The 27,922-nt window shown below is 45.2% G+C and overlaps 1 protein-coding gene across 1 annotated transcript; it reads right to left on the reverse strand.

Moving 5' to 3' along the window:
- Positions 1 to 362: 362 nt before the first annotated feature.
- On the reverse strand, positions 363 to 27,918 carry LOC140717389 (C4b-binding protein alpha chain-like). Its single transcript, XM_073030935.1, has 7 exons — positions 27,774 to 27,918; positions 17,497 to 17,593; positions 15,415 to 15,488; positions 13,868 to 14,044; positions 13,107 to 13,283; positions 12,346 to 12,522; positions 363 to 1,255 (listed from the first exon to the last, which is right to left on the reverse strand). The coding sequence occupies exons 1-7, from the start codon at positions 27,835 to 27,837 to the stop codon at positions 1,098 to 1,100; spliced, it is 924 nt and encodes a 307-aa protein (XP_072887036.1). The 5' UTR covers positions 27,838 to 27,918; the 3' UTR covers positions 363 to 1,097.
- Positions 27,919 to 27,922: the final 4 nt, after the last annotated feature.

A 27,922-nucleotide genomic window follows, 5' to 3' on the forward strand; every position in this document is an offset into this window, starting at 1 on the left:
TTTATTCAACACTTTCATTTGATGTGATTTGACCTTTTTCCAAACCTATTCTCTTGTTTTAATATATGCAGAGAGGTTTGGAGTTAATGACACTAATGGTTCTCTCTTTTTTGATGTTACATACAGCCCATGTTTCTTTTTTTCCTTTTTCTATTGTTTAGATTAGCTTTTTTTTCTTAGGGGTATATTTTTTTTCTCTTTTTATTTCTTTTTGGATATATTAATCCTTTCTTCTATGCATACAACATTTGTACTCGAACAATTTTGGGAGGTTTATTACCTTTGTATTAACTGAATATATATTTATATATGTTAGTGTCGTGGTTTTTCGTGCTTTTCAAATGACCAGGAGACGCAGAAGATTCTTCAAGAAGGGTTAAACTTTAATTTGCAAATCAAAGCTGAGACAGTCGTTGAGCTGGTCGCTGACTGCCTCCTGATTCTCGGACACAGCCGCTTTTTAAAGCAAACCTGGTTTAGCTGCATTAACATATCCAAGCGGTGCATATCACAGTTACTATTGTTTTTACCTATTGACTTATTTGTTCTAGTCAACTATATAGTTTTAATTACACAGCAGACATGTTCAAAGCAAAATATCCCTACATATTGTCTCTACATTGCTTTAGTTACACAGCCAACAAGTTCAAAGCAAAATATCCCTACATATTGTCTCTACATTCAATTGGATACCTGATTAGCATATATTGATACATCATTGTCCTTTAGCATTTCACACAGTTTTGGTTACACAGCAACTTCACAGCTGGCGACCGCTCCCAGCCACCTCTCCCTAGCATATACCAACACACCATAGTTTTTAGCATTAAGTTTTATACTCCATAAAGTTTTATACTCCATAATATTCATATTCTCCAATATATTCCCCCTTTGAGACCCCTCTGGGTCTCACACTCACACAGAGAGAAGACTAAGAGTCTGCGCACAAAAGCCCCAATAAACTCAAGCACTTATTCCCAAATCTCGGGTTAAACTAAAATTTCCTGCGCCAAGACCTCAAAGTATTCTCTCCCTGTTACCCTGGGCCGCTGAGCCAAAAACCTGTCCCTTTGTACCTGAGACAGGGAAAAAAAGACTCAAAAGCCCTTACAATCTACTCCCACACTGTCGTTCTGCTCCTGTTCATCCTGCAGGTGTTGTAGGCTGTAACGATACATTTCCGGTGTTTCTGTCTCCACTACGCCAGCTTCAGCAATCGTCACGAGCATCGGAAACTGTTTGGTTGCAGCACGCACTACAAAAGATTTGAGACAAGGAAGAAAACAGCACAGCACAAGCACACAGCGCAACAACACAATACTGACTGTTATTGCTACTTTAGTCATCCATGCTCCCCATCCTCCGAGTCTACTTTCTAACCAATCAAAGAACTGATGTCCGAACCCTGCATTCTGTTGGACCTCCGTCCGCAGATTCCTTAACTTATCCATTGCTCGGGTGAAAGACCCTTCTGGGCTAGTATTGTTCGGTATGAAAGTGCAGCATTGGTCTCCAAACATTACACACACACCCCCTTTCTCTGCCAAAAGCCAAACCAGTACCTGTTTTGCCACGCCACCCTGCTAGTTGCAGCTAGCTGTTGCCTTAAGGCCTCCAGTGTATCATCGGTGTAGTTGATGAACCTCTGTTGATTATAGTATATATAGTTTATCCATTCAACAGTTTTGCTTACCCCTATCACAGGTATGATAGCTTCCCAGTGAGCATCTCATGCGGTGTCAGGCATGTCACTCGATTAGTTTGCATGCAGTAACTCATCAATGCTAATGGTAAAGCATCGACCCAATTAAGTTTAGTATCTGCACAAATTTTGTTTAATTTGGCTTTCAGGGTTCCATTAATTCTCTCTACCATGCCCTGCGACTGAGGGTGGTATACACATCCAAACCTTTGCTTTATCCTCAGCGCCTGTAGTACCAGTTTGACCACTTTCTGGATAAAAGCTGAACCATTGTCTGAGCTAACTTCTGTAGGTATTCCAAACCTGGGGATTACTTCATTTGTCAGGAATTTCACCACTGTCTTTATCATGTCTACGTAATCGATCATTAAATGTTTAAATGGTCCTTCAGGTACGGGAATGTGGCCTATTGGGGTTGTAATTCCCTTCCGAACATTATTTTGTGCACATACCTCGCACCGTGATAAGACAAAGTCCACTGAAGCCTGTAAATAAGGTGACCAAAAACCATCCTTCTTTATTTTCCTTATCACTTCCCCCTTTGCACAATGGTCAATCCCATGCGCTTCTGAAATCAGAATCGTCAGTAGAGGGGTGGGCGCTACCAACAAGCCGTCTTCCATGCTCCACAAGCCTTCCGGGTTCTGCTTGGCCCCCCTTTTTCTCCACATTGTCTGTTCTGCCAAAGTTGCCTTACCTTGTATTTCAATTAGGTCCTCCACGTCAGGTTCTGGAGTTAGGCTTACCTGGGGGGCAATGACGGCTGACATACATCCAGACGCTTTTCTAGCTGCCTCGTCTGCAGCTTGATTTCCCTTTGTTATTACATCTTTTCCCTTTTTATGTGCCTGGCATTTGACCACAGCCAATGCTTTAGGTTTCATTATGGCTTTTATTAAGTCTAGAATTTGCTGACAATGTTGTATGGGAGCTCCGCTACTTTTTTTTTAAAAACCTCTCTGCGTCTACACTGCCCCGAACAAATGGCATACTCCGTGAGCATATGCTGAATCAGTATAGGTGTCTACTTTCTCACCTTCCATCATTTCACACGCAGCTGTCAGAGCTTTGAGTTCTGCTAGTTGGGCGGAACACGGTTGGGGACAGGACTCCATCCTAATAATCTTATAGCTTGACTGATCCTGTTGCACCACTGAGAATCCTGCGTGATTTCCATCATAGTCCCTATAACAAGAGCCGTCTACAAACAGAACCTGTTTATCTATCTCCTCTAGTGGTTCTGACCGTAAGTCTGCTCTCAATTTGGCAAATGCCATCGTCTTCCCTACACAATCATGGGGTTCTCCTTCATAGTCTAAAGGGACAAAATCGGCTATATTACTGGTAGTGCATCTCTGTATAGTTATGTCAGGAAATGTCAATAGCATCTGATACGCTGCTATCCTGGCTGGTGTCAACACAAATTTCCCTCTTTCCAGCAATTCTGCTACTTTGTGGTGCTGACTGCAATTCCTGCTTAATAGTACTGAAAGCTATCTCCGCCTCTCCATTCCACTGTAAGCCGTTCTTTAAATTAGTATGTCCTGCTTCTTTCATTATCTTTCTTAAAGGTGCCACAATCTCAGCATATTCTCCTATCCAATCTGAGCTGTACCCTGCCATTCCCAAAAATGTCATCATCTGCCCTACAGTCTGGGGTTTTGGGGCCTTAGCTATTGCCTCAATCTGATCTGGTGCTATCGCCTTCACTCCCTTGGATATTACCCTGCCTAAGTACTCCACTTGCTGCGTGCAGAATTGCAGTTTCTTTTTGGATACTTTATGTCCTCCGTGCGCTAGCTTCTCTAACAGAGTTACAGTGTCCTGTTTACACTGTTCCTCGCTGTGGGAGCAAATCAACAGGTCATCCACATATTGTAACAATGTACTTCCCAACGGCATGCCCTCTAGGTCTGCCTTCAATACCTGATTAAAAATGTGTGGTGAATGTTTAAATCCTTGCGGCATTCTGGTATAGGTATACTGGGCGCCTCTGTAGGTAAATGCAAACAAATACTAAGCACTCCTATTTAAGCAACCCCTGCACTGTCGACGCTATTCCTTCTTTATTTTCTGGTCTTAGTGGGTATCGTGGTCTCCTGGGTGGAATTGCTCCTCTCTTTAGCTTTATTTCCACCGGACTAGCTGTTTTTATTTTCCCTACGTCCGCGTCATGCTGTGACCACAGAATAGGGGGCAACTCATCTAACCTTTTATCTTTCTGCTGGCCTCTTCCCAGCAAGGGCATGTGTGGTTGGGGAGTTATTTCGACCTCTCTCACTGTCCCTACCATATCTACACTTACCATTATTTTAATACAATTGTTGTCTTCTGATATCCACACCTCTGGCGTGATTTTCCTCCACACTGTTACAGTTTCAGCACTCTTAACTAAAGGTCCTAAGTCTTTAGACTGATCTCCCTTATTTATCACCAACGTTACGTGGGGCGCAGCCTCCGGTATCCTGTACCATTTTTCTAAAAAGGTGTTCCACTTAACTTGTAGAGCTGCCCCTTGCTTTCCAATCATCACAGCCTCCCCTTCCAGGTGCTGCTGGGTACATACCTCTAGGTGCCATCTCTCCTCTAACTCCCTGTTCTGAGTCTCGTCAAAAATCACTGTACAACGTAGCTCAGATTTGGGCACTACAGCCCTAGGTAATACAGCCTGCATGCCCTTTTTCCATTTTTCCCAGGTTTCCTGAATCTGATCTGCAATGTCTCCTATCCAAAAGGCATTAGCCTTCTTGTCTTCTTGCACTATCAATTGAACCCCTGCTCTTTTCACACTCAGCCCATTTCTGGTGCATTCTAATTTTAATTCCAGTTTCAACAAGGCATCTCTGCCTAACAAATTAATCGGAGTTCCTTTAAGTACTAGCACCGGCAAAACAATTCCTTTATTTCCCATTCTCAACCGCACTGGAGCCGTGCACTGTGTTAACTGTGTTTTCCCGATAACCCTACCGTCTTAATAAACTTTCCTGACATGGGAAGGTGAAGGGCATACTGTGGCTGGCTGATTACATTCCCAGCACAATCTCTCTACCTCTCTTTCCCACTGTCTTCTCACTGGTCTCCTTTGCCCATAGCTCCTCTGTCCCCCTCCTTGGGACTTCCAGTCCTGTCTGGGCTGTTTGAATTTAGTTTGTTCCTGATAGAACATTTGTGGGGATGCTCCCTCAAAGTTAATTATTGGCATGGGGTTTTCCAGCCCTTGTCTTACAGTATGATCGGCCCCTCCATATAGCAGTGTTTTGTCCAGTTCGATGGCTGTACTCGAACCGGTGGTTGTTGGCAGCATCTTTTTATTTTTCTCTTTTTCCTTCTTTTTGAGTTCTTCGAGCTGCATTTGTGTTAACTTTCTTTGCACCTCTTCCTGCTGCTCAGTCAACCTTCGTTTGTCTTTCCGGTATTTCTCAACCGCATGGACTACGTGGTCTCTAAATTCTTGTGGGGTCTTTGACGTTAGCCCAACCACCTCCTCCAGTTTGGATTTTACTTGTGGCGGCATTGCATCCAAAATGCTATGTCGGAACAGTGAGGTCATAAATAAGCTATTCTCCACCTCTTGCTCAGTCTCCAGTCTCCACCTTTTCAACTGGTTTTCTACATAGGCTGCTGGGTTTTCAGTGTCTCCCAGTGGATCCCCTTTTAAGGCTTTGGGGTCCACTTTGGGCGGATAAAGCTTTCTGAGGGCCTGCCATACCCTCTGCCTCACTCTGTCAAACCCGTCTCCATCAGTTCTTGGGTCGTTCGAGTTTACTATGCCAGCCATTTCCATTAGTTCGTTAAATTTGGAGGTTCCCATCAACCTTATCAACAGTGCCTTCAAATCTCCCATAGCCAATAATCGTCCTGCTGTTTCTTCCTCAAAGGCTCTCATCCATTTCCCTGCTCCTTCATGTAATTTGGGCAGAGTGTTTTTCAGCCCTTCTAGGTCCTGGGATCCCCAAGGGATATACTGCACTTGTCCTGATCCTTTAACTCACAACGGCATCATTCTTCCTCCTCCTTCCCACCTGCCCTGGCTTTCCTCCTCCCCTGACTCCCCATCTGTCTCTGGGTATGTCTTTACTGCCTCCCACACAAATGTCTCCGGGGTTCTGCTCTTCCCTCGGTCTCCCTGTGGAGTCCTTCCTTTCTGTCTTGATTCAATGCCTGGTGGGCCCCTTGAATATTTTCACATCTCTCCTGGTAATCCCATTTTTGTAACTTATCTGACTCTCTCTCTACTTCCGCAAGCCGCTCCCCTACTGCCTCCTTCTGTCCTTCTAGGCTTCTGCCCTCTACCTCTTCCCCATAAATTCTCACACCCTCTCTCTCTCTCCACTTAACTCTTGCTCCTCAAATGAGTCACCTTCTCTAGTCTGTTTATTCCTATGGTATAATCGGTACTCCTCATATTCCTTCGCCTCCCTCAAGTATATCATCCGTTCAATCTGTTCTTGCATTTCTCTCTGTACCTGTTCAATCTTTATCTTTTCTGCCTGCATCTCCTGCCATATCGCCGCTTTTTCCTTCTCATATTGTTTTTTCTCCTCCTCATTATCCCAAACCTGTACTTCTCCCTGCATGTTTACTGTTCCCGTTAGCAGGGGGCACTGCTTAGGGGTTCCTTCCTCATTATAGGGAGGGGGGTTTTCTGTTGCCAGCCTCTCACCGTATCTCTCTCTCTCTCTCTCTCTCTCTCTCTCTCTCACACACACACACACACACACACACACACACACACACACACACACACACACACACACACACACACACACACACACACACACACACACACACACACACACACACACACACACACACACACACACACACACTTTCTCCAGCACCTCTGTATCTTTCTCACTTGCAATCAATATTCTACCTGTCCTCCTCAGCCTTTCTCCCTCCGTTCTAAAGAGTTTTAGCACTTCCATTTCTTGTTCTCTTTTTTGCTCCCTTTTCTTAGATTTATCTTTTGATTTGTACTTTAGTTAGTTCCTCCATTTCTTCGCACAAACTTACATCAAATGTTCCTTCTTTTGGCCACTTTGTGACCAGGTTTTTGGTTCTTTTTTCCCATTTTTCTGAAGTTTTTGTGATCTCATTTTGAAAAAATGGGAATTTTTTGCTCAGAATCTCTACTGCTGTTCCTTTACCTGTCATGTTATTCTCTCTTGTTAATGTACTTTTTTCCCCTAATTCTATTCTAACACCTCGCCCGAGCAGACCCTTCTCTCAAGGCGGTAACCGCGAGGACTTTTTTCCCTAACTCTATTCTAACACCTCGCCCGAGCAGACCCTTCTCTCAAGGCGGTAACCGCGAGGACTTTTTTCCCTAATTCTATTCTAACACCTCGCCCGAGCAGACCCTTCTCTCAAGGCGGTAACCGCGAGGACTTTTTTCCCTAATTCTATTCTAACACCTCGCCCGAGCAGACCCTTCTCTCAAGGCGGTAACCGCGAGGACTTTTTTCCCTAACTCTATTCTAACACCTCGCCCGAGCAGACCCTTCTCTCAAGGCGGTAACCGCGAGGACTTTTTTCCCTAACTCTATTCTAACACCTCGCCCGAGCAGACCCTTCTCTCAAGGCGGTAACCGCGAGGACTTTTTTCCCTAACTCTATTCTAACACCTCGCCCGAGCAGACCCTTCTCTCACGGCGGTAACCGCGAGGACTTTTTTCCCTAACTCTATTCTAACACCTCGCCCGAGCAGACCCTTCTCTCAAGGCGGTAACCGCGAGGACTTTTTCTTAACGTATTAACTTATTTGTACTTACCCTCACTGCAGTGTTCTTGAGCAATCCTCTGAGCCTCCTCCGTTAACCCCCAATTCTGCCAGATTCTTTGGACCGGAGAGACCCTTTGGCAGTGGTTCCACACTTCCGAGACTCCAAGACCTCCTCAAAGCCAACAGAATTCTTAGTCCAAATTGTCGCAAAAAAGCGCTTTCCTTTTGTTTTGGGTGCACCCATAATTCTGTTAGCCTTGTGGGGGTCCCTAGAGGACCGGGAAGCGTTCCCAATCTGCCGTTTCCCTTCCGCGGGTCTCTGCCCGATCCTGTTCGTGACGCCAATTATGTCGTGGTTTTTCGTGCTTTTCGAATGACCAGGAGACGCAGAAGATTCTTCAAGAAGGGTTAAACTTTAATTTGCAAATCAAAGCTGAGACAGTCATTGAGCTGGTCGCTGACTGCCTCCTGATTCTCGGATACAGCCGCTTTTTAAAGCAAACCTGGTTTAGCTGCATTAACATATCCAAGCGGTGCATATCACAGTTACTATTGTTTTTACCTATTGACTTATTTGTTCTAGTCGACTATATAGTTTTAATTACACAGCAGACATGTTCAAAGCAAAATATCCCTACATATTGTCTCTACATTGCTTTAGTTACACAGCCGACAAGTTCAAAGCAAAATATCCCTACATATTGTCTCTACATTGCTTTAGTTACACAGCCGACAAGTTCAAAGCAAAATATCCCTGAGTTACTTTTCATTAACACATATTGTCTCTACATTCAATTGGATACCTGATTAGCATATATTGACACATCATTGTCCTTTAGCATTTCACACAGTTTTGGTTACACAGCAACTTCACAGCTGGCGACCGCTCCCAGCCACCTCTCCCTAGCATATACCAACACACCATAGTTTTTAGCATTAAGTTTTATACTCCATAATATTCATATTCTCCAATATTAGCTATTAACAATGTAATCCCAATAATTGTGTTGCATTAATATGTTGTATCTACTATTTTGATATTAATAAAAAGATTGAAAAAGAAGGAAAGAATCCTGCATACGAGTATAAATTAAATATTGTAAGGTAAGGAATAAAATAACCAGTCACACTTTGAATGCGATATGGTGGGGAGATCAGAAGCCCAGTGGCCTGGGGAAGAAACTATTTCCCATCCTGACTGTTCTTGTTTTTATGCATTGGTCTCCTTTCTGATGTAGGAAGTCAAAGAGGATGTTGGATGGGTGTCTGGGATCATTGATAATACTAAGGGCCCTGCATACTCAGTGCTCCTGATAAAAGCCCCAATAGATGGTAGGGTGACTTCTGTGATCCTCTCAGCCATTTCCACAGTCCTTTGTAGGGATTTCCAGTCCGATGCTCAGCTGCTCCCACACCAGATAGAGATACAACTTGGCAGGACTCTCTTGATGTCCAATGTCTCACCCACTGCCTCGAAGTTTCAAAGTATGTATACAGAATACAACCTGAGTTTCATCCTCCCGCAGGCAGTCACGAAACACAGAAACACCAAGGACAATGTTCCCTCTGAAGAGTGCGCCTGTGCGCGCACACACATCTTTTGCTATAGGGCACAAAGGAATTTAAACTGCACACAAAAGGTTTGTCACCCTCCATCACAATGGCATGTTGAGTATATTTCATGATTGCAGACAATCACATTTCCTTTTCCGCTATCTGATGCTGATGGTGCTGTCAACGTGGAGTTTCTGAAGATTTGTCTACAGCATTTATAACTGGTTTATTTATACTGTTTTTACTGAAGAAATTATTCAGTGTGCACATGGTGTTGTCACTGGGCAAAATATTGCACAGCACAAGATTTTTGTGCACACTGGTCCTTACAAATTAGGGGAAACACTGACCATAGAACCAGTTTAACGAAAACATCAGACACCTAATGTACAAAAAATGAACAAATAGCACAAGCAGCAAAAAGCGAGCAAATAACACACAGATTATTAGACATTAAACTTCCGAGTCCTCAGAACAATCCAGGAGTGACAGCCACCGAGCCAGTTCAGTTTAGCGCTGAGAATGACTGAGCCTTGGACATGACACATTTCTATCAGCTGGCTCTCTATTTTTAGAACAATATCAACTCTTGTCATACAGTGTGGTTTTCCACTTAATGTAAAGGGACAGTACACAGTTAATAGCAGCACCCTCAACAGTGTTAACATTCAGAGAGATGTCAGTGCAAAGCCTATAGCTCCCTTAAAGTGACCACACAGGCTGACAGGGAGTTCAAGCAGGATTACAACATGCTTGCCATTATTAATCGAGACAATGCATCGGGAGCAGTATCCAACAACAGGGATCCTCACCACAATGAAGAAAGAAGGTACAGGAGCCTCAGGACCTCACCACCAGGTGCAGAAACAGTTACTACCCCTCAATCATCAGGCTCTTAGACCAGAGGGGATAACTCATCCCCATTTCTGAGACTTTCCCACAACCTATGGACTCCCTTTCCAGGACTCGTCATCTCATGCTCTCGATATTAATTGCTTATTTATTATTATTAGTATTATTATTTCTTTTTTCCCATTTCTTGTTTGTATTTGCACCTCTGTTGCTTTTTACACAGTGGTTGTTTCCCACCCTGTTGGGTGCAGTCTTTCATTGATTCTGCTGTGTTTCTCATTTTACTGTGAATGCCCATGAGAAAATGAACTCAGGGTTGTATATGGTGACAGTTATCTACTTTGATAATAAGTTTACTTTGAACTTTGCTCATCACGGTCTGACAAGCGCCTGAGTGAAGAGATCTCCCCTCCCCACTATCCTAACAGGCCAACATCTAACTTTCTCTACAATTGTTTCACAGTGAAATGGTTTAAAACATAGCAACCAAGTGAGAAGAAGGTCTATTCATCACTTACTCTGACAAAACAAAAAAGGTTTGGACCATCACGAACACTCTGTTATTATTACACCTTTCCAGGATCTGTTTCCCTATCTGCTCCTCAATATCACTGTTACTATCAGGCGGCCTATAAAAAACACCCAGTAAAGTTATTGACCCCTTCCTGTTCCTAACCTCCACCCACAGAGACTCCGTAGACAATCCCTCAATGGCGTCCACCTTTACTGCAGCCGTGACACTATCTCTGATCAACAGTGCCACACCCCCACCTCTTCTGCCTGCCTCCCTTCCTTTATGAAACATGTAAATCCCAGCACTTGAAGTAACCATTCCTGTCCTTGGGCCATCTAAGTCTCTGTAATGGCCACCACATCATATCTCCAAGTACTGATCCATGCTCTAAGCTCATCCACTTTGTTCACAATACTCCTTGCATTAAAAGATACATCTCAAGCCTTCGGTCTGAGTGCGTCCCTTCTCTATCACCTGCCTATCCTCCTTCTCGCACTGCCTACAAGCTTTCTCTATTTCTGAGCCAACCTCCCCTTCTCCAGTCTCTTCAGTTTGGTTCCTACCCCCCAACAATTGTAGTTTAAACTCTCCCTAGCAAACCTCCCCACCAGGATATTAGTCCCCCTGGGATTCAAGTGCAATCCGTCCTTATTGTACGGGTCACACCTGCCCCAAAAGAGATCCCAATGATTCAGAAATCTGAAACTCTGCCCCCTGCACCAATCCCTCAACGACATTTATCCTCCACCTCATCCTATTCCTATTCTCACTGTCACATGGCACAGGCAGTAATCCCGAGATTACTACCTTTGCAGTCCTGTTTCTTAACTTCCTTCCTAACTCCCTGTAATCTTTTTTCAGGACCTCTACCCTTTTCCTACCGATGTCATTGGTACCAATATGTACCATGACCTCTAGGTATTCTCCCTCCCACTGCAGGATATCTTGGACGTGATCTGAAACATCCAGACCCTGGCACCTGGGAGGGAAACTACCATCTGAATTTCTTTCCTGCGTCCACAGAATCGCGTGTCTGACCCCCTGACTATAGAGTCCCCTATCACTACTTCCTTCCTCTTCCCTTCCCTACGCTTCTGAGCCACAGGACAGACTCTGTGCCAGAGGCACAGCCACTGCAGCTTCCCCCAGGTAGGCTGTCCCCCCCAAACAGAACTCAAACAGGAGTACTTATTGTCAAGGGTACAGCCACAGGGGTACTCTCTCATACCTGACTCTTCCCCTTCCCCCTCCTAAAGTTCATGTGCTCTGTATTAAGTATTATTTTGCACGTTTTTGACCTAATTGACATTGGCCAATAAGAAAGCCTCACCCGATAGCCACACCCTGTAAACCAGACAGCATCCTGATAAACCTCTTTGGCACTCTCTCCAAAGCCTCAACATACTTCCTATAATGGGGTGACCAGAACCACATGCAATATTCCAGATGTGGCCTGACCAGGCTTTTATAAAGTTGGAAGATTTTTCAACTGAATCCATTGACTAATAAAACCAACCATTCCATAAACCCTTCTTAAACACCCTATCTACTTGAGTAGCCACTTTCAAGGAGCTATGAGCTTGGATCCCAAGATCTCTCTGCCCAGAAAAACTGTTAAGGATTTTGTCCTTAACACTGTACTGTCTCCTTGCATTTGCCTTCCTGAGGAGCAACACCTCACATTTATCTGGGTTAATCTCCACCTTCCAATTAACCATGGACCCCATTAACCTTCTCAATTAGCCTCCCATGAGGAACTTTGTCAAATGCATTAGTAAAATCTGTGTAGACAGCCTCCACTGTCCTACACCCCCATCGCCACCCTCAACCCCCAGGCAATTCCTGCCTTGTGGCATTTGGACAGGTGCTGGTATCAGGCAAGTCCTTGAGATTTGGGCCGAAGAGCAGCAAGTGGGATTAGTGTAGAGAGTCTGACAGTGGCCTTGGACCAGGTGTGCGACAGAGACCTTTCTACCTGTACAAAGCCTTGATAATCACCTGTACAGATTGGAGGTGGGTGACTCCAGGCTCCGGTATCCGTGCAGTAAATGGTCTCTTCACCAGTCAAGGTATATCCCTCCTCGCAGTAATAACTCGCCTTGGCCCCGTATGACCACTCCTCTCCCTGAGTCACTGTTCCATGGCTGATTGTCGGTGGATGGTGACACGTTATTTCTGTAAAACAGAGAGTGAAACTGTCATCACCAGTGGTTACAGGCAGGAGTGAGCAGGGAGCTGAGACAAGTCTCCGTCCACCCTGAAACTGACCGAGAGCAAACTGATTTATGATGGTCACTTGGAGTGTTTATTCCAGCCGGTCACTCTCAGTGGTCACTCCCCAAGGTCAATTCCACCAATCACTCTCAGCTATCCATTCCAGTGGTCATTCCCAGATGTTAATCCCAGCAGTCACTCCCGGAGACCATTCCCAACAGTTACTCCTAGTGGACACTCCCAGTGGTCACTCTGATGGTCATGTCCAGCAATTACCGAGACAGCTCTTGACATCCATGATTGATCCTGAGAAACCTAGGACACTGCTCAAAGCATCCTGTCAGCTGCAGGGAGCTGCTACAATCCCTCTCCCCAACTCCAAGTAACTCCTATCCATTCCCTTTTCAACAGTTGCTGGGATTAAGAAGATCGAAGGGATTCGGACCGATCTTCAACAATGGGGATCAGTGTAGAGAGTCTGACAGTGGCCTTGGACCAGGTGTGCTACAGAGACCTTTCTTCCTGTACAAAGCCTTGACAATCACCTGTACAGTTTGGAGGTGGGTGACTCCAGGCTCCGGTATCCATGCAGGAAATGGTCTCTTCACCAGTCAAGGTATATCCCTCCTCGCAGTAATAACTCGCCTTGGCCCCGTACGACCACTCCTCTCCCTGAGTCACTGTTCCATGGCTGATTGTCGGTGGATGGTGACACGTTATTTCTGTAAAACAGAGAGTGAAACTGTCATCACCAGTGGTTACAGGCAGGAGTGAGCAGGGAGCTGAGACAAGTCTCCGTCCACCCTGAAACTGACCGAGAGCAAACTGATTTATGATGGTCACTTGGAGTGTTTATTCCAGCCGGTCACTCTCAGTGGTCACTCCCCAAGGTCAATTCCACCAATCACTCTCAGCTATCCATTCCAGTGGTCATTCCCAGATGTTAATCCCAGCAGTCACTCCCGGAGACCATTCCCAACAGTTACTCCTAGTGGACACTCCCAGTGGTCACTCTGATGGTCATGTCCAGCAATTACCGAGACAGCTCTTGACATCCATGATTGATCCTGAGAAACCTAGGACACTGCTCAAAGCATCCTGTCAGCTGCAGGGAGCTGCTACAATCCCTCTCCCCAACTCCAAGTAACTCCTATCCATTCCCTTTTCAACAGTTGCTGGGATTAAGAAGATCGAAGGGATTCGGACCGATCTTCAACAATGGGGATCAGTGTAGAGAGTCTGACAGTGGCCTTGGACCAGGTGTGCTACAGAGACCTTTCTTCCTGTACAAAGCCTTGACAATCACCTGTACAGTTTGGAGGTGGGTGACTCCAGGCTCCGGTATCCATGCAGGAAATGGTCTCTTCACCAGTCAAGGTATATCCCTCGTCGCAGTAATAACTCGCCTTGGCCCTGTACGGCCACTCCTCTCCCTGAGTAACCGTGCCATTGCTGATTGTCGGTGGATGGTCACACTTTATTTCTGTAAAACAGAGAGTGGAACTGTCATCACCAGTGGTTACAGGCAGGAGTGAGCAGGGAGGTGAGACAAGTCTCCGTCCACCCTGAAACTGACCGAGAGCAAATTGATTTATGATGGTCACTTGGAGTGTTTATTCCAGCCGGTCACTCTCAGTGGTCACGCCCCAAGGTCAATTCCACCAATCACTCTCAGCTATCCCTTCCAGTGGTCATTCCCAGATGTTAATCCCAGCAGTCATTCCCGGAGACCATTCCCAACAGTTACTCCTAGTGGACATTCCCAGTGGTCACTCTGATGATCATGTCCAGCAATTACCGAGACAACTCTTGGCATACAAGTTTGATCCTGAGAAACTTAGGACACTCCTCGAGTATCCTGTCAGCTGCAGGAGCTGCTACAATCCCTCCCCCCAACTCCCAGCAACTCCTATCTGTTCCTTTTTCAACAGGTGCTGGGATCAATAAGATCAAAGGGATTCGGACCGAACGTCAGCAAGTGGGATTAGTGTAGAGAGTCTGACAGTGGCCTTGGACCAGGTGTGCTACAGAGATCTTTCTTCCTCTACAAAGCCTTGACAATCACCTGTACCATTTGGAGATGGGTGACTCCAGGCCCCGGATTCCATGCTGTGAATGGTCTCTTGACTGTTCAAGGTATGGCCCTCGTCACCGGAGATATGTCAGTGCAAAGCCTATAGCTCCCTTAAAGTGACCACACAGGCTGACAGGGAGTTCAAGCAGGATTACGGCATGCTTGCCATTATGAATTGAGACAATGCATCGGAAGCAGTATCCAACAAGAGGGACCCCCACCACAATGAAGAAAGAAGGTACAGGAGCCTCAGGACCTCACCACCAGGTGCAGAAACAGTTACTACCCCTCAATCATCAGGCTGTTAGACCAAAGGGGATAACTCATCCCCATTTCTGAGACTTTCCCACAACCTATGGACTCCCTTTCAATGACTCGTCATCTCATGTTCTCGATATTAATTGCTTATTTATTATTATTAGTATTATTATTTCTTTGTTTCCATTTCTTGTTTGTATTTGCAATTCTGTTGCTTTTTGCACAGTGGTTGTTTCCCACCCTGTTGGGTGCAGTCTTTCATTGATTCTGCTGTGTTTCTCATTTTACTGTGAATGCCCATGAGAAAATGAACTCAGGGTTGTATATGGTGACATTGATGTATTTTGATAATAGGTTTACTTTGAATTTTGCTCATCACGGTCTGTCAAGCGTCTGAGTGAAGAGATCTCCCCTCCCCACTATCCTGACAGGCCAACATCTAACTTTCTCTACAATTGTTTCACAGTGAAATGGTTTAAAACATAGCAACCAAGTGAGAAGAAGGTCTATTCATCACTTACTCTGACAAAACAAAGAAGGTTTGCTCCATCCATTTTTTGTGCACAGTATCCTGTTTCTCCCATACAGAATATAGCTGAAAGAAAAGGCTTCAGATGAACTGGACAAGATTCAAGATTCAGATTTATTTATCAGGCATACATAGAAACATACAGTAAAGGTATCATTGGCATTAACAACAAACAAAATCTAAGACTGTGCTGGGGGTGGCCAGCAAATGTTGCCACACATTCCGGAGCCAGCATAGCTTACCCGAGTGCACGGCAGAACAACACTGGACCATAAGACCAGAAGATGGAGGAGCAGAAGTAGGCCATTCAGCCCACTGATTCTGCACCGACAGTCAATCATGGCTGGTCCAATTCTTCCACTCATCCCAACTCCCCTGCCTTCTTCACATACCCTTTCATGCCCCGGCTAATCAAAAACCTATCTTGATGGTCACACAGTGTCACCCATACAAACCAAAACTAACTGAGTTACTATGGGTTTCCATTCCTTTCAAATGGGTGGTATTTTTCCCAATGGAGATTAGGAAGCAAAACTCTAAACTCCAAAAGAGTGTGTAGAGGCAGCTTTGGAGACAATTGTGTGGAACTAGGCCGGCACAGGAAAAGGCCATTCAACCCATCGCTTCTGTGCTGATATCGATGCCAGTCTCAATAAGTCCCTCTAACTCCACTCAGAATCAGGATCAGCTTTAATATCACTGGGTATGTGTTGTGAAATTTGTTGTTATGCTGCAGCAGTACATTGCAATAGATAACGTTAATTCACTGAATTTCAGTCAGCATATTTAGTATATTTTTAAAGTTTGTATAAATAAGTACTGCAAATAAAGCAGTGAGGCAATGTTTGTGGGTTCAACGTCCATTCGGAAATCTAATGGTGGAAGGGGAAGAAACTGTTCCTGAATCACTGAGAGTGGATCTTCAGCCTCCTGAACCTCCTCGCTGATGGTAGCAGTGAGAAGAACCCATACCTGGGTGAGAGGAGGGAGGGGGGAGGGTCCTGTCTTCCATAAACATGGCTGTTGTATCTGCTTCTAGCTCCTCGATGAGCACATGTTGAATTCACATGACAGTCTCTTTGTAAAAGAATTACCCTCTGCTCTCACCTACACCCATGTCCTCCACTACATGATTCTCTCATAATCATTAAATACCATGTTGTATGACGTGGGCGAACATGGTCTCACGTCCATGATTGTTCCTGACAAATTGTTCTACAGAGATGGTTGCCATTGCCTTCTTCTGGACGGTGTCTTTACAAGACGGGTGACCCCAGCCATTAACAATGCACTACCCGGCCAAAAAGACTCCACCTACCGAATCAATGCCTCTCATAATCTTATGAACCTCTATCAGGCCACCCCTCAGCCTCCAATACTGCACAGAAAATAACCCAAGATTGCCCACTCTTCCCTTGCGTGGGGCAAGTTTTGTTTTACACAGAGCGGAGGCTGCCCGGAACATGCTGTGTGAGGAGATGGTGTTAGTCGTTAAAACCACAAAGTTTAAGAGCAGTTGGACAGGCGCATCAACAGGCAGGGAATGGAGACACATGGACCATGTGTAGGCAGGTGGCATTAGTTTAAATTCACATCTAGGTCAGCAGAGCTATGATGGGCCGAAGGGATTGTTCCTGTGCTCTATTGTTTTGTACTCTAATATTCCACCAGGAAGTGACGGCTTGGAGTGGCTCCACCTGGAATTAACCACAGTTACACCCTTAGCGGTCATCCCCCAATGTTCACTCCCAGTGATCACCCTCAGTGTTCACTGCCCAGTCGTCATTCCCAGTTCTCTTTGCAACGGTCACTCCTTGCAGATAGCTGGCTAAACATTGGATGTAGGAGAACCCGAGGCAGGTCTTGTCAGACTTGTGTTGAGACACTTAGACATAGAAACATAATTAGGCCACTCAGCCCATCAAGTCTGCTCTTCCCTCTCGACCCCATTCTCCCGCCTTCTCCCCATAACCTTTGATGACCTGACTAAAAAAGAACTGCTTTAAATATACCAAATGGCACGATCTCAACAGCCGTCTGTTGTAATATGGTCTAATGGAGAGTCACTGCTTACCCTTCATCGCAGGTGTAGTATGCCCAGTTCCCAATTGTGTAGCCTGATACATCACAGTTCGCATTCTCCACGTCTGGTGGAACACCACAGTTGTTGGCTGCACAAAACACAAACGCCTTCACTATCAGTTTCAACAATTTTAGAAACCCTCATATCATACATTAAACACGAGGAAATCTGCAGATGCTGGAAATTCAAACAACACACACAAAATGCTGGTGGAACACAGCAGGCCAGGCAGCGTCTATAAGGAGAAGCGCTGTCGACGTTTCGGGCCAAGACCCTTCGTCCTGACTGGTTGTATCATAGCCTAGTATGGAAACACCAATGCCTTTGAATGGAAAATCCTACAAAAGGTAGTGTATTTGGCCCATTAACTCACAGGTATATCCCTCCTAACCATTAAGTACATCTACATGAAACACTGTTTTAGCAAAGCAGTGTCCATCATCAGAGAACCCCACCACCCAGGTCATGCTCTCTTCTCACTGCTGCCATCAGTTAGAAGGTACAGGAGCTTCAGGACTCACACCTCCAGGTTCAAGAACAGTTATGACCCCTCAGCCATTAGACTCTAGAATAGAAGGGGATAACTACACTCACTTGTTCCATCCTTGAAATGTTCCCACAACCAATGATCACTTCAAGTCAAGTCAAGTCAACTTTTATTGTCATTTCGACCATAACTGCTGGTACAGTGCATAGTAAAAATGAGACAACGTTTTTCAGGACCATGGTTTACATGACACAATACAAAAAAACTAGACTGAACTACGTAATAGAAAAAAACAACATAGAGAAAGCTACACTAGACTACAGACCTACACTGGACTGCATAAAGTGCACAAAAACAGTGCAGACATTACAATAAATAATAAACAGGACAGTAGGGCAAGGTGTCAGTCCAGGCTTCGGGTATTGAGGAGTCTGATAGCTAGGGGGAAGAAACTCTTATATAATCTGGTTGTGAGAGCCCAAATGCTTCGGAGCCTTTTCCCAGACGGCAGGAGGGAGAAGAGATTGTATGAGGGGTGCATGGGCTCCTTCATAATGCTGTTTCCTTTGCGGATGCAACGTTTAGTGTAAATGTCTGTGATGGCGGGAAGAGAGACCCCAATGATCTTCTCAGCTGACCTCACTATCTGCTGCAGGGTCTTGCATCTCATTATCTCATGTTCTCGTTATCTATTGCTATCTACTTATATTTGTATTTGCACAGTTTTTTGACTTCTGCACTCTGGTTGATCTTTCATTGATCCTGTTATAGTTACTATTCTATAGATTTGTTGAGGATGCGCACAGGAAAATGAGTCTCAGGGTGGTATATGGTAACACATATGTACACTGATAATCAGAGTTACTTTGAACTTTGAAATATCACAGGCTGAGTGAAGTTCATGTGCACTGCATTAAGATAGTCAGATGTTCGACACAACTTTGTGGGCCGAAGGGCCTATAAGGTGCTGTAGGTTTTCTATATTTTAGAACATAGAACATAGAATGGTACAGCACATTACAGGCCCTTCAGCCCACAATGTTGTGCCGACCCTCAAACCCTGCCTCCCATAGAACACCCGACCTTAAGTTCCTCCATTTACCTGTCTAGTTGTCTCTTAAACTTCACTAGTGTATCTGCCTCCACCACTGACTCAGGCAGTGCATTCCACGCACCAACCACTCTCTGAGTGAAAAACCTTCCTCTAATATCCCCCTTGAACTTCCCTCCCCTTACCTTAAAGCCATGTCCTCTTGTACTGAGCAGTGGTGCCCTGGGGAAGATGCGCTGGATGTCCACTCTGTCTATTCCTCTTAATATCTTGTACACCTCTATCATGTCTTCTCTCATTCTCCTTCTCTCCAGAGAGTAAAGCCCTAGCTCCCTTAATCTCTGATCATAATCCATACTCTCTAAACCAGGCAGCATCCTGGTAAATCTCCTCTGTACCCTTTCCAATGCTTCCACATCCTTCCTATAGTGAGGTGACCAGAACTGGACACAGTACTCCAAGTGTGGCCTAACTAGAGTCTTATAGAGCTGCATCATTACATCGCATCTCTTAAACTCTATCCCTCGACTTATGAAAGCTAACACCCCATAAGCTTTCTTAACTAGCCTATCTACCTGTGAGGCAACTTTCAGGGATCTGTGGACATGTAACCCCAGATCCCTCTGCTCCTCCACACGACCAAGTATCCTGCCATTTACTTTGTACTCTGCCTTGGGAGTTTGTCCTTCCAATGTGTACTCTTCTCTGGGTTGAACTCCATCTGCCACTTCTCAGCCTACTTCTGCATCCCATCAATGTCTCTCTATAATCTTCGACAATCCTCTACACTATCTACAACACCACCAACCTTTGTGTCATCTGCAAACTTGCCAACCCACCCTTCTACCCCCACATCCAGGTTGTTAATAAAAATCACGAAAAGTAGAGGTCCCAGAACAGATCCTTGTGGGACACCACTAGTCACAACCCTCCAAGCTGAATGTACTCCCTCCACCACGACCCTCTGCCTTCTGCAGGCAAGCCAAATCTGAATCCACTTGGTCAAACTTCCCTGGATCCCATGCCTTCTGACTTTCTGAATAAGCCTACCGGGTGGAACCTTGTCAAATGCCTTACTAAAATCCATGTAGATCACATCCACTGCACTACCCTCATCTATATGCCTGGTCACCTCCTCAAAGAACTCTATCAGGCTTGTTAGGCACGATCTGCCCTTCACAAAGCCTGATCAGACCATGATTCTCTAAATGCCCATAAATCCTATCTCTAAGAATCTTTTCCAACAGCTTTCCCACCACAGACGTAAGGCTCACTGGTCTATAATTACCTGGACTATCCCTACTACCTTTTTTGAACAAGGGGACAACATTCGCCTCCCTCCAGTCCTCCAGTACCATTCCCGTGGACAACGAGGACATAAAGATCGTAGCCAGAGGCTCAGCAATCTCTTCCCTCGCCTCGTGGAGCAGCCTGGGGAATATTCCATCAGGCCCCAGGGATTTATCCGTCCTAATGTATTTTAACAACTCCAACACCTCCTCTCCCTTAGTATCAACATGCTCCAGAACATCAACCTCACTCATATTGTCCTCACTGTCATCAAGTTTCCTCTCAGTGGTGAATACCGAAGAGAAGTATTCTTTGAGGACCTCGCTCACTTCCACAGCCTCCAGGCACATCTTCCCACCTTTATCTCTAATCAGTCCTACCTTCACTCCTGTCATCCTTTTTTTCTTCACATAATTGAAGAATGCCTTGGGGTTTTCCTTTACCCTACTCGCCTAGGCCTTCTCATGCCCCCTTCTTGCTCTCCTCAGCCCCTTCTTAAGCTCCTTTCTTGCTACTCTACATTCCTCAATAGACTCATCTGATCTTTGCTTCCTAAACTTCATGTATCCTGCCTTCTTCCACCTGACTAGATTTTCCACTTTACTTGTCACCCATGGTTCCTTCACCCTACAATTCTTTATTTTCCTCACCGGGACAAATTTATCCCTAACATCCTGCAAGATATCCCTAAACATCGACCACATGTCCGTAGTACATTTCCCTGCAAAAACATCATCCCAATTCACACCCGCAAGTTCTAGCCTTATAGCCTCATAATTTGCCCTTCCCCAATTAAAAATTTTCCTGTCCTCTCTGATTCTATCCTTTTCCATGATAATGCTAAAGGTCAGGGAGCGGTGATCACTGTCCTCTAGATGCTCACCCACTGACAGATCTGTGACCTGACCCGGTTTGTTACCTAATACTAGATCTAGTATGAAATTCCCCCTAGTCGGCCTGTCAACATACTGTGACAGGAATCCATCCTGGACAAACTCTGTAACTCTTGCAATTCTAGTTTAAACTCTCCCCAATAGCCTTAGCAAACCTCCCTGCCAGGATGTTGGTCCCCCTGGGATTCAAGTGCAACCCGTTCTTTTTGTACAGGTCACTCCTGCCCCAAAAGAGGTCCCAATGATCCAGAAAAATGAATCCCTGCCCCTGCTCCAATCCCACTAACCCATTTTAATTGGTGTAGAGGGAAATATAATATGAGGCAGGAACTTGGGAGCATAAACTGGGAGCAGATTTTCTGAGGGAAATGCATGGCAGAAATGTGTAAGTGTTGCAGGCGTACTGCGTAGGTATTTTCCATTGAGGCAGGGAAAAGATGGTAGGGTAAAAGAACCATCTTGTACAAAGGATGTGGAAAATTTAGTTAAGAAGAAAAGAAAAGCTTATGAAAGATTCAAGAAACTAGATACTGTTAGAGCTCTAGAAAATTACAATGGTGCCAGGAAGGAGCTTAAAAATGAAATTAGGAGCTAGATGGGGCCATGAGAAGGCCTTGGTGAACAAGATTAAGGAAAACCCCAAGGCATTCTACGACTATGTGAAGAGCAAAAAGATGAGCCATGCAAAGATAGGACCAGTCAGGTGCGATAATGGAAACATGTACACGGAGGTAGCAGAAAAACTTAATGAATACTTTGCTTCAGTATTCACCAGGGAAAAGGACCTTGGCAATTATGGGGATGACGTATAGTGGAATGAAATGCTTGAGCATATAGACATTAAGAGAAAGGATGTGCTGGAGCTTTTGAAAAGCATAAAGTTAGATAAGTTGCCAGGACTCGATGAGATGTACCCCAGGCTACTGTGGGAAGTGAGGGAGGAGGTTTCTGAGCCTCTGGTGATGATCTTTGCATCATCAGTAGAGATGGGAGAACTACCAGAGGATTGGAGGGTTGCAAATGTTGTTCCCTTGTTCAAGAAAGCGAGTAAAGATAACCCATGAAACATTGACCAGTGAGTCTTACTTCAGTGGTGGGCAAGTTGTTGGAGAAGATCCTGAGAGACAGGATTTATGAGCATTTGGAGAGACATAATCTGATTAGGGCTCGTTATCATGGCTTTGTAACAGCAGGTCATGCCTTACGAGCCTGATTGAATTCACAGTGACCAGTGGTGTTCCACAGGGATCTGTTCTGGGACACCTCCTCTTTGCAACTTTTATAAATGACCTGGATGAGGAAGTAGAAGGGTGGATTAGTAAGTTTGCTGATGACACAAAGGTTGGGAGTGTAGTAGATGGTCTGGAGGGCTGTCAGAGGCTGCAGCAGGATGCAGAACTAGACTGAGAAGTGGCAGATGGAGTTCAACCCAGATAGGTGTGAAATGGCTCATTTTGGTAGGTCAAATTTGAAGACAAGAGTGTAGTTTTAATGGTAAGACACTTGGCAGTGTGGAGGTTACAGGGATCTTGGGGTCCATATCCATAGGACATACAAAGCTGCTGTGCAGGTTGATCGTGTTGTTAAGAACACGTATGGTGTGTTAGCATTCATCAACTGTAGGACTGAGTTCAGAAACCATGTGGTAATGTTATAACTAAAAAGACATTGGTCAGACTCCACTTGGAGAATTGTGTTCAATTCTGGTTACCTCACTATGGGAACGATGTGGATACTATAGAGTACAGAAGAGATTTACAAGGATGTTGCCTGGATTGGAGAGTGTGCCTTAGGAGAACTCGACCTTTTCTTCTTGGATCAAAGGAGGATGAGAGGTGACCTGATAGAGGTGTGTAAGACGATGAGCACCAACCCAACCTGCAAATAAACCTTCAGGGAATCCTGCACCAACATTCCCAAGTCCCTTTGTGATTTGTATCACAGTGCTGGATAGCTTGTTCCAGGGAGGAAAGGCAGTTTGTTTAGTCGAGTTAACATTGAAGAGGGAGGGCAGTGATACTTTGTAAAGCAACAGCTGCTCAAACATCGAACATGGCAGTGAACTGTTCCCACTGAATCCGGGCTGACTGGGATGGAAAACAAATGATCATATTTGGGTGTGTTAATGAATTCTGCTTTACCAAGTGTTTTATAAGCCTATGACTTGGCTAGTGACAAACAATGCTGGAAACAGTCAGTGTCTGAGGTCACATCTATGGGAAGAGGGAGGGAGTTAACACTTCAGGCTGAAAAGCCTTCTCCTCTTCCTCCTCCCATACTCAAACAGCTGGGCCTACTCTATGATCTCAGCAGTTTCTCCTCTTCTGCTAGATGTCCAGCAGATTGTATGATCTTCGTTTACTGTGTTCCAAATCTTTTGTCGTAACCACTTGCAGGAAGACAACCGGTGAACTGAACTGCCTGTTCAGTGCAATTTGTCTGCAATCAGATTCATGCCAAAGTTATTCAGTTGCCTTGTAAACTCCAGTGCATGTGAGGGGCTCAATCTGACGGTTTCAGTGTAATGACCCCCTTCTTTATTCCTTCAACGGCGGTTCTTGCCCAGGTTTCCGCTGTGGATCCAGTCTGGTTCTGCCATTTCTGTTATCGCTCTTCATCGTTGCCAAGGTAACCCAGCGATTAGCACAATGCTATTGCGGCTTTGGCCATCTGAGTTCGGAGTTCAATTCCTGCACCGTCCGCAAGGAGTTCGTACGTTCTCCCCGTGACCGTGGGGGTTTTCTCTGGCCACTCTGGCTTCCTCCCACAGTCCAAAGTCGTGCCAGCTAGTAGGTTCATTGGTCACTGTAAATTGTCCTGCGGTTTGGCCAGGGCTAAATCAGTGCATTGCTGGCTGGTGCGGCTCGTTGGGTCAGTAGAACCGTTTTCACTCTGTAGCTCTAAATAAATAAACAGACCCATCTGAGTAGAATTAACCAACACGAGAAAATTCGCATATCCTGGACAAACACAAAATGCTGGAGGAACTCAGCAGGCCAGGCAGCATCTATGGAAAAGAGCAGAGTCGACGTTTTAGGCTGAGAAGCAAAATGTCGACTGTTTACTCGCTTTCACAGATGCTGCCTGACATACTGAGCTCCTCCAGCGTTCTGTGCGTGCTGATGATTAAGCTGACATTCCTAACGATCCTTGGAGCTGATAAATGCCCCTGGTTCCCATACAGTCTAACTGGCATTAGTATTTAATGCGGCCAGTCTGGGTCAGAAGGGCCTGTCCCACTCCTCTAAATCAATAAATAAATCAGATTCATCCACCTCTCACAATCAGTTTTCGACTTCCTACCACAATGTCATGCTGTGATTGTCTACCCACCTCTGCCTCATTCATGACCCCTACCATTCCTCTGATCTACTCCCACCTCTCCCCCTACACCTTCCACCCACCTGAGTCCTCTCCCTATCCTCCACTCTGATCACCCTCCTACCCCCATCTCTCACCTCTCAGCCACTGAGCTGCAGAGTCATAGGACCTCTGCACAGAACCAGTCGCTTCATCCCGTCTACTCCGAGCTGACGGTTACTTTGCCTGGTCCCGTTGACCTGATCTGGACCATAGCCCTCCCATCCATGTTCTCAGCATATGGGAGGGAGACGGAAAATCTGGCTGCGTGGTGCCACAACACAACCTCTCAGTCAATGACAGCAAGATGAAGGAGCTGATTATTCACTTCAGGAGGAGGTAACCAGTGGTCTATGAGCCATTGGGGAATCAGGTGGAGAGGGTCAGCAACTTTAGATCCTACTGTGTTATCACTACAGAGGACCTGTTCTGGGTCCAGCACGTATCTGCAATTAGACAAGCAAAGCACAACAGCCTCTCTACTACCGTAAAGTTTGCCAAGATTGGGTATGACATCTAAAATGTTAACAAGTTTCCATAGACGTGTGGTGGAGAGTTTATTGGCTGGTTGCATCACAACCTGCTATGAAAATACCACTGCCCTTGAACGGAAAATCCTCCAACAAGCCATGGAGACAGCCCAGCCCATCACGGGTAAAACCCTTCCCAACACTGAGCACATCTATATGAAGAACTGTCACAAGAAAGCTGCATCAACCATCAAAGACCCCCACCACCCAGGCATGCTCCCTTCTCACTGCTGTCATCAGGAAGGTGGTGCAGGATCCTCAGGACTCACACCATCAGCTCCAGGTACAGTTATTAATCTTCAACCACCAGGCTCTTGAAACAAGAGGATAACTACACCCATCTTCACTTGCCCTTTCACCAAACTGCTCCCATAGCCTATGGACTCATGTTGAAGGACTCTTCATCTCATGTTCTTGACATTTATTGTCCATTTATTTACTTATTATAATTATTTATGCAACTACATCTATGAATAAATAGCAACAAATAGCGAGAACATGACAGAATGAGATAAAGAGTCCTTAAAGTGAGATAATTAATACTGTTTCTGTAGGCAGGCCATTTCCTCCCTTCCATTCCTGAGGAGCAGAGGCTGTTGTGTCCCTGAGCAGGAGAGCACGGCCTACTCTTGCACCTTTCTACAGGTCACTTTGCTCAAGAACATCTGAGAACATTATTTATTTCAAAAGTAAACTTATTCATATTACATAAAGACAATTGTGGCAATCTTTCCCTATGTTGATCATAATAACATTTCACTACAGTCTGTACAAAGCATCATCACTATTCTTAAACAAAGTACCCGTCCAGTGTTTAAGGGGCTTTAACACAGGGCTGGCTCCTCAGTGTTCAGTAAAACACTAGAGGGGCCAGACCTCCCTCCAACCTACAGGGAGGGCACTTCATAGAGTCATACAACTCAGAAACAGGCCCCTCGGCCCATCTGGTCCAGCCTCATTGTTTGCCTATCTCCCATCTACCTGCACCTGTACCATTGTCATCTTTACCTCTCTCATCCATGTACCGGTCCTAACTTCCTTGAATGAGATGAGCTTTACTTGTCACACCTTCATCTAAACTTGTAGTGAATGTGTCACTTGTGTCAATGACCAACACAGTCCAGGAATATGCTGGGGCAGCCTGTAAGTACCGCTACACTTCCGACGCAGGCATAACCCACCTGCGATTTACTAACCCTAACCGGTCTTCCGACTATAGGAGGAAACCAGAGCAGCAACCCATGCGGTCACGGGGAGAACGTACGAACTCCTTACAGACTTGCTACTATTGAACCCACATCTACCGCCTCCATCACTCAACACTTGCATCACCCTCCGAGTGAAGATGTTCTCTCACATTCCCTGAATTCCCCTCATATTCAACGTCTGGAATGTTTTTTGGAATGATTCGCAGTAAACAGGTTCATTCAATGCTCCTTTACCACTACGATGGTTTCTTATTAACTATAGGGAGAAGCGCTGTCGACGTTTCGGGCCAAAACCCTTCATGTGTTGTCGTTTTACTTTTTCCCAGGGTGGAAATGGCTATTACGAGGAGGGCTTAATTTTAAGGTGATTGGTGGAAAGTTCAAGGGGAATGTCAGAGGTACGTTTACAGAGTTGTGGGTACCTGGAATGTAACGCCAGGGTGGTGGCAGAGGCAGCTACATTAGGGGCATTTAAGAATAGAATAGAACAGAACTTTATTGCCATTGCTCAAGACACCAAGATTGTGCTGCTACTCCAGTCCATGCAAAATAGATACTTACAATACATTTACACATTGTTTACTCAGAGAGCGGTGAATGCCTTAAATGTGTTGCCTGATAACACCTAGAGGCAAATACATCAGAGGCTTTTAAGAGATTGGACGTGAGGAAGATGGAGGGATATGGACATTGCATAAACTGGAGGGATTAGCTTTTGATTTACTTTTTAGCTGGTTCTGCACAGCATTGTGGGTTGAAGGGCCATTTCCTGTGTTGTCCTGTTCTATCTTTTAAGTTCTATGCATGTGTCACAGACTAGCTTTTTAAAAAAAATCCCATAGGTACATGCACCAAGTGATTTTGATAGTCCATAGCACTCAAAGGCCAATGGCAAGCTGGGGTGCAACATTATTCAGGAAGAAGCTGTTTTTCAGTTTTACTGTCTTGGCTAAAATGCTTCTGTACCTTCTACCAGATGGCAGGAAATTGTCCGAGATGGGATGGGTCTTTAATAATGTTACCAATGTACTGTCGGCATTGAAATCTGAAGATTGTCCTCAGGTCCGGTAGTTGAGTCCCAATGATGTACTGAGCCTTCCCAATCACCTGTGCTTTGTGATCTGTCTTGCTGCAACTAGAGTGTCGCATTGTCGCTCCGTATGTCAGTATGCTCTCTATCACACATCAAGCTCTTAGAAAGGCAAATGGATCGCAGAAAAATGGAGGGTTATGTGGGAGGGAAGGGTTAGATTGACTTTGGAGTAGGTTAGAAGGCTGGCATAACATTGCGGGCTGAAGGGCCTGTACAGTGTCGTAGAGTTCTATGTTTTATAAATGAGTACATTCCTGCTTCGTCTGTACAGGCTCGCCAGGAGGAATAAAATCATGTATCTAACTCAACGATAAAAACCAAACAATAAAAGCAAAGGAAGATTTTTCATCTCTTACCAAGAGTAGGGCAGATTTGTAGCACAAAGAGAAGTGCCAGTTTTAATGCAGCTTTCAGAAACATTTCCGTCCGTCTCCCCTTCTCCCGCTAGCTTTTCGACTTGCAGTCCCTCTGGATTCTGGATTCAAATTGATTTTAAGTAATCTCT

The sequence above is a fragment of the Hemitrygon akajei genome, chromosome 27 (assembly GCF_048418815.1).
Source record: "Hemitrygon akajei chromosome 27, sHemAka1.3, whole genome shotgun sequence".
Lineage (NCBI taxonomy): Eukaryota > Metazoa > Chordata > Chondrichthyes > Myliobatiformes > Dasyatidae > Hemitrygon > Hemitrygon akajei.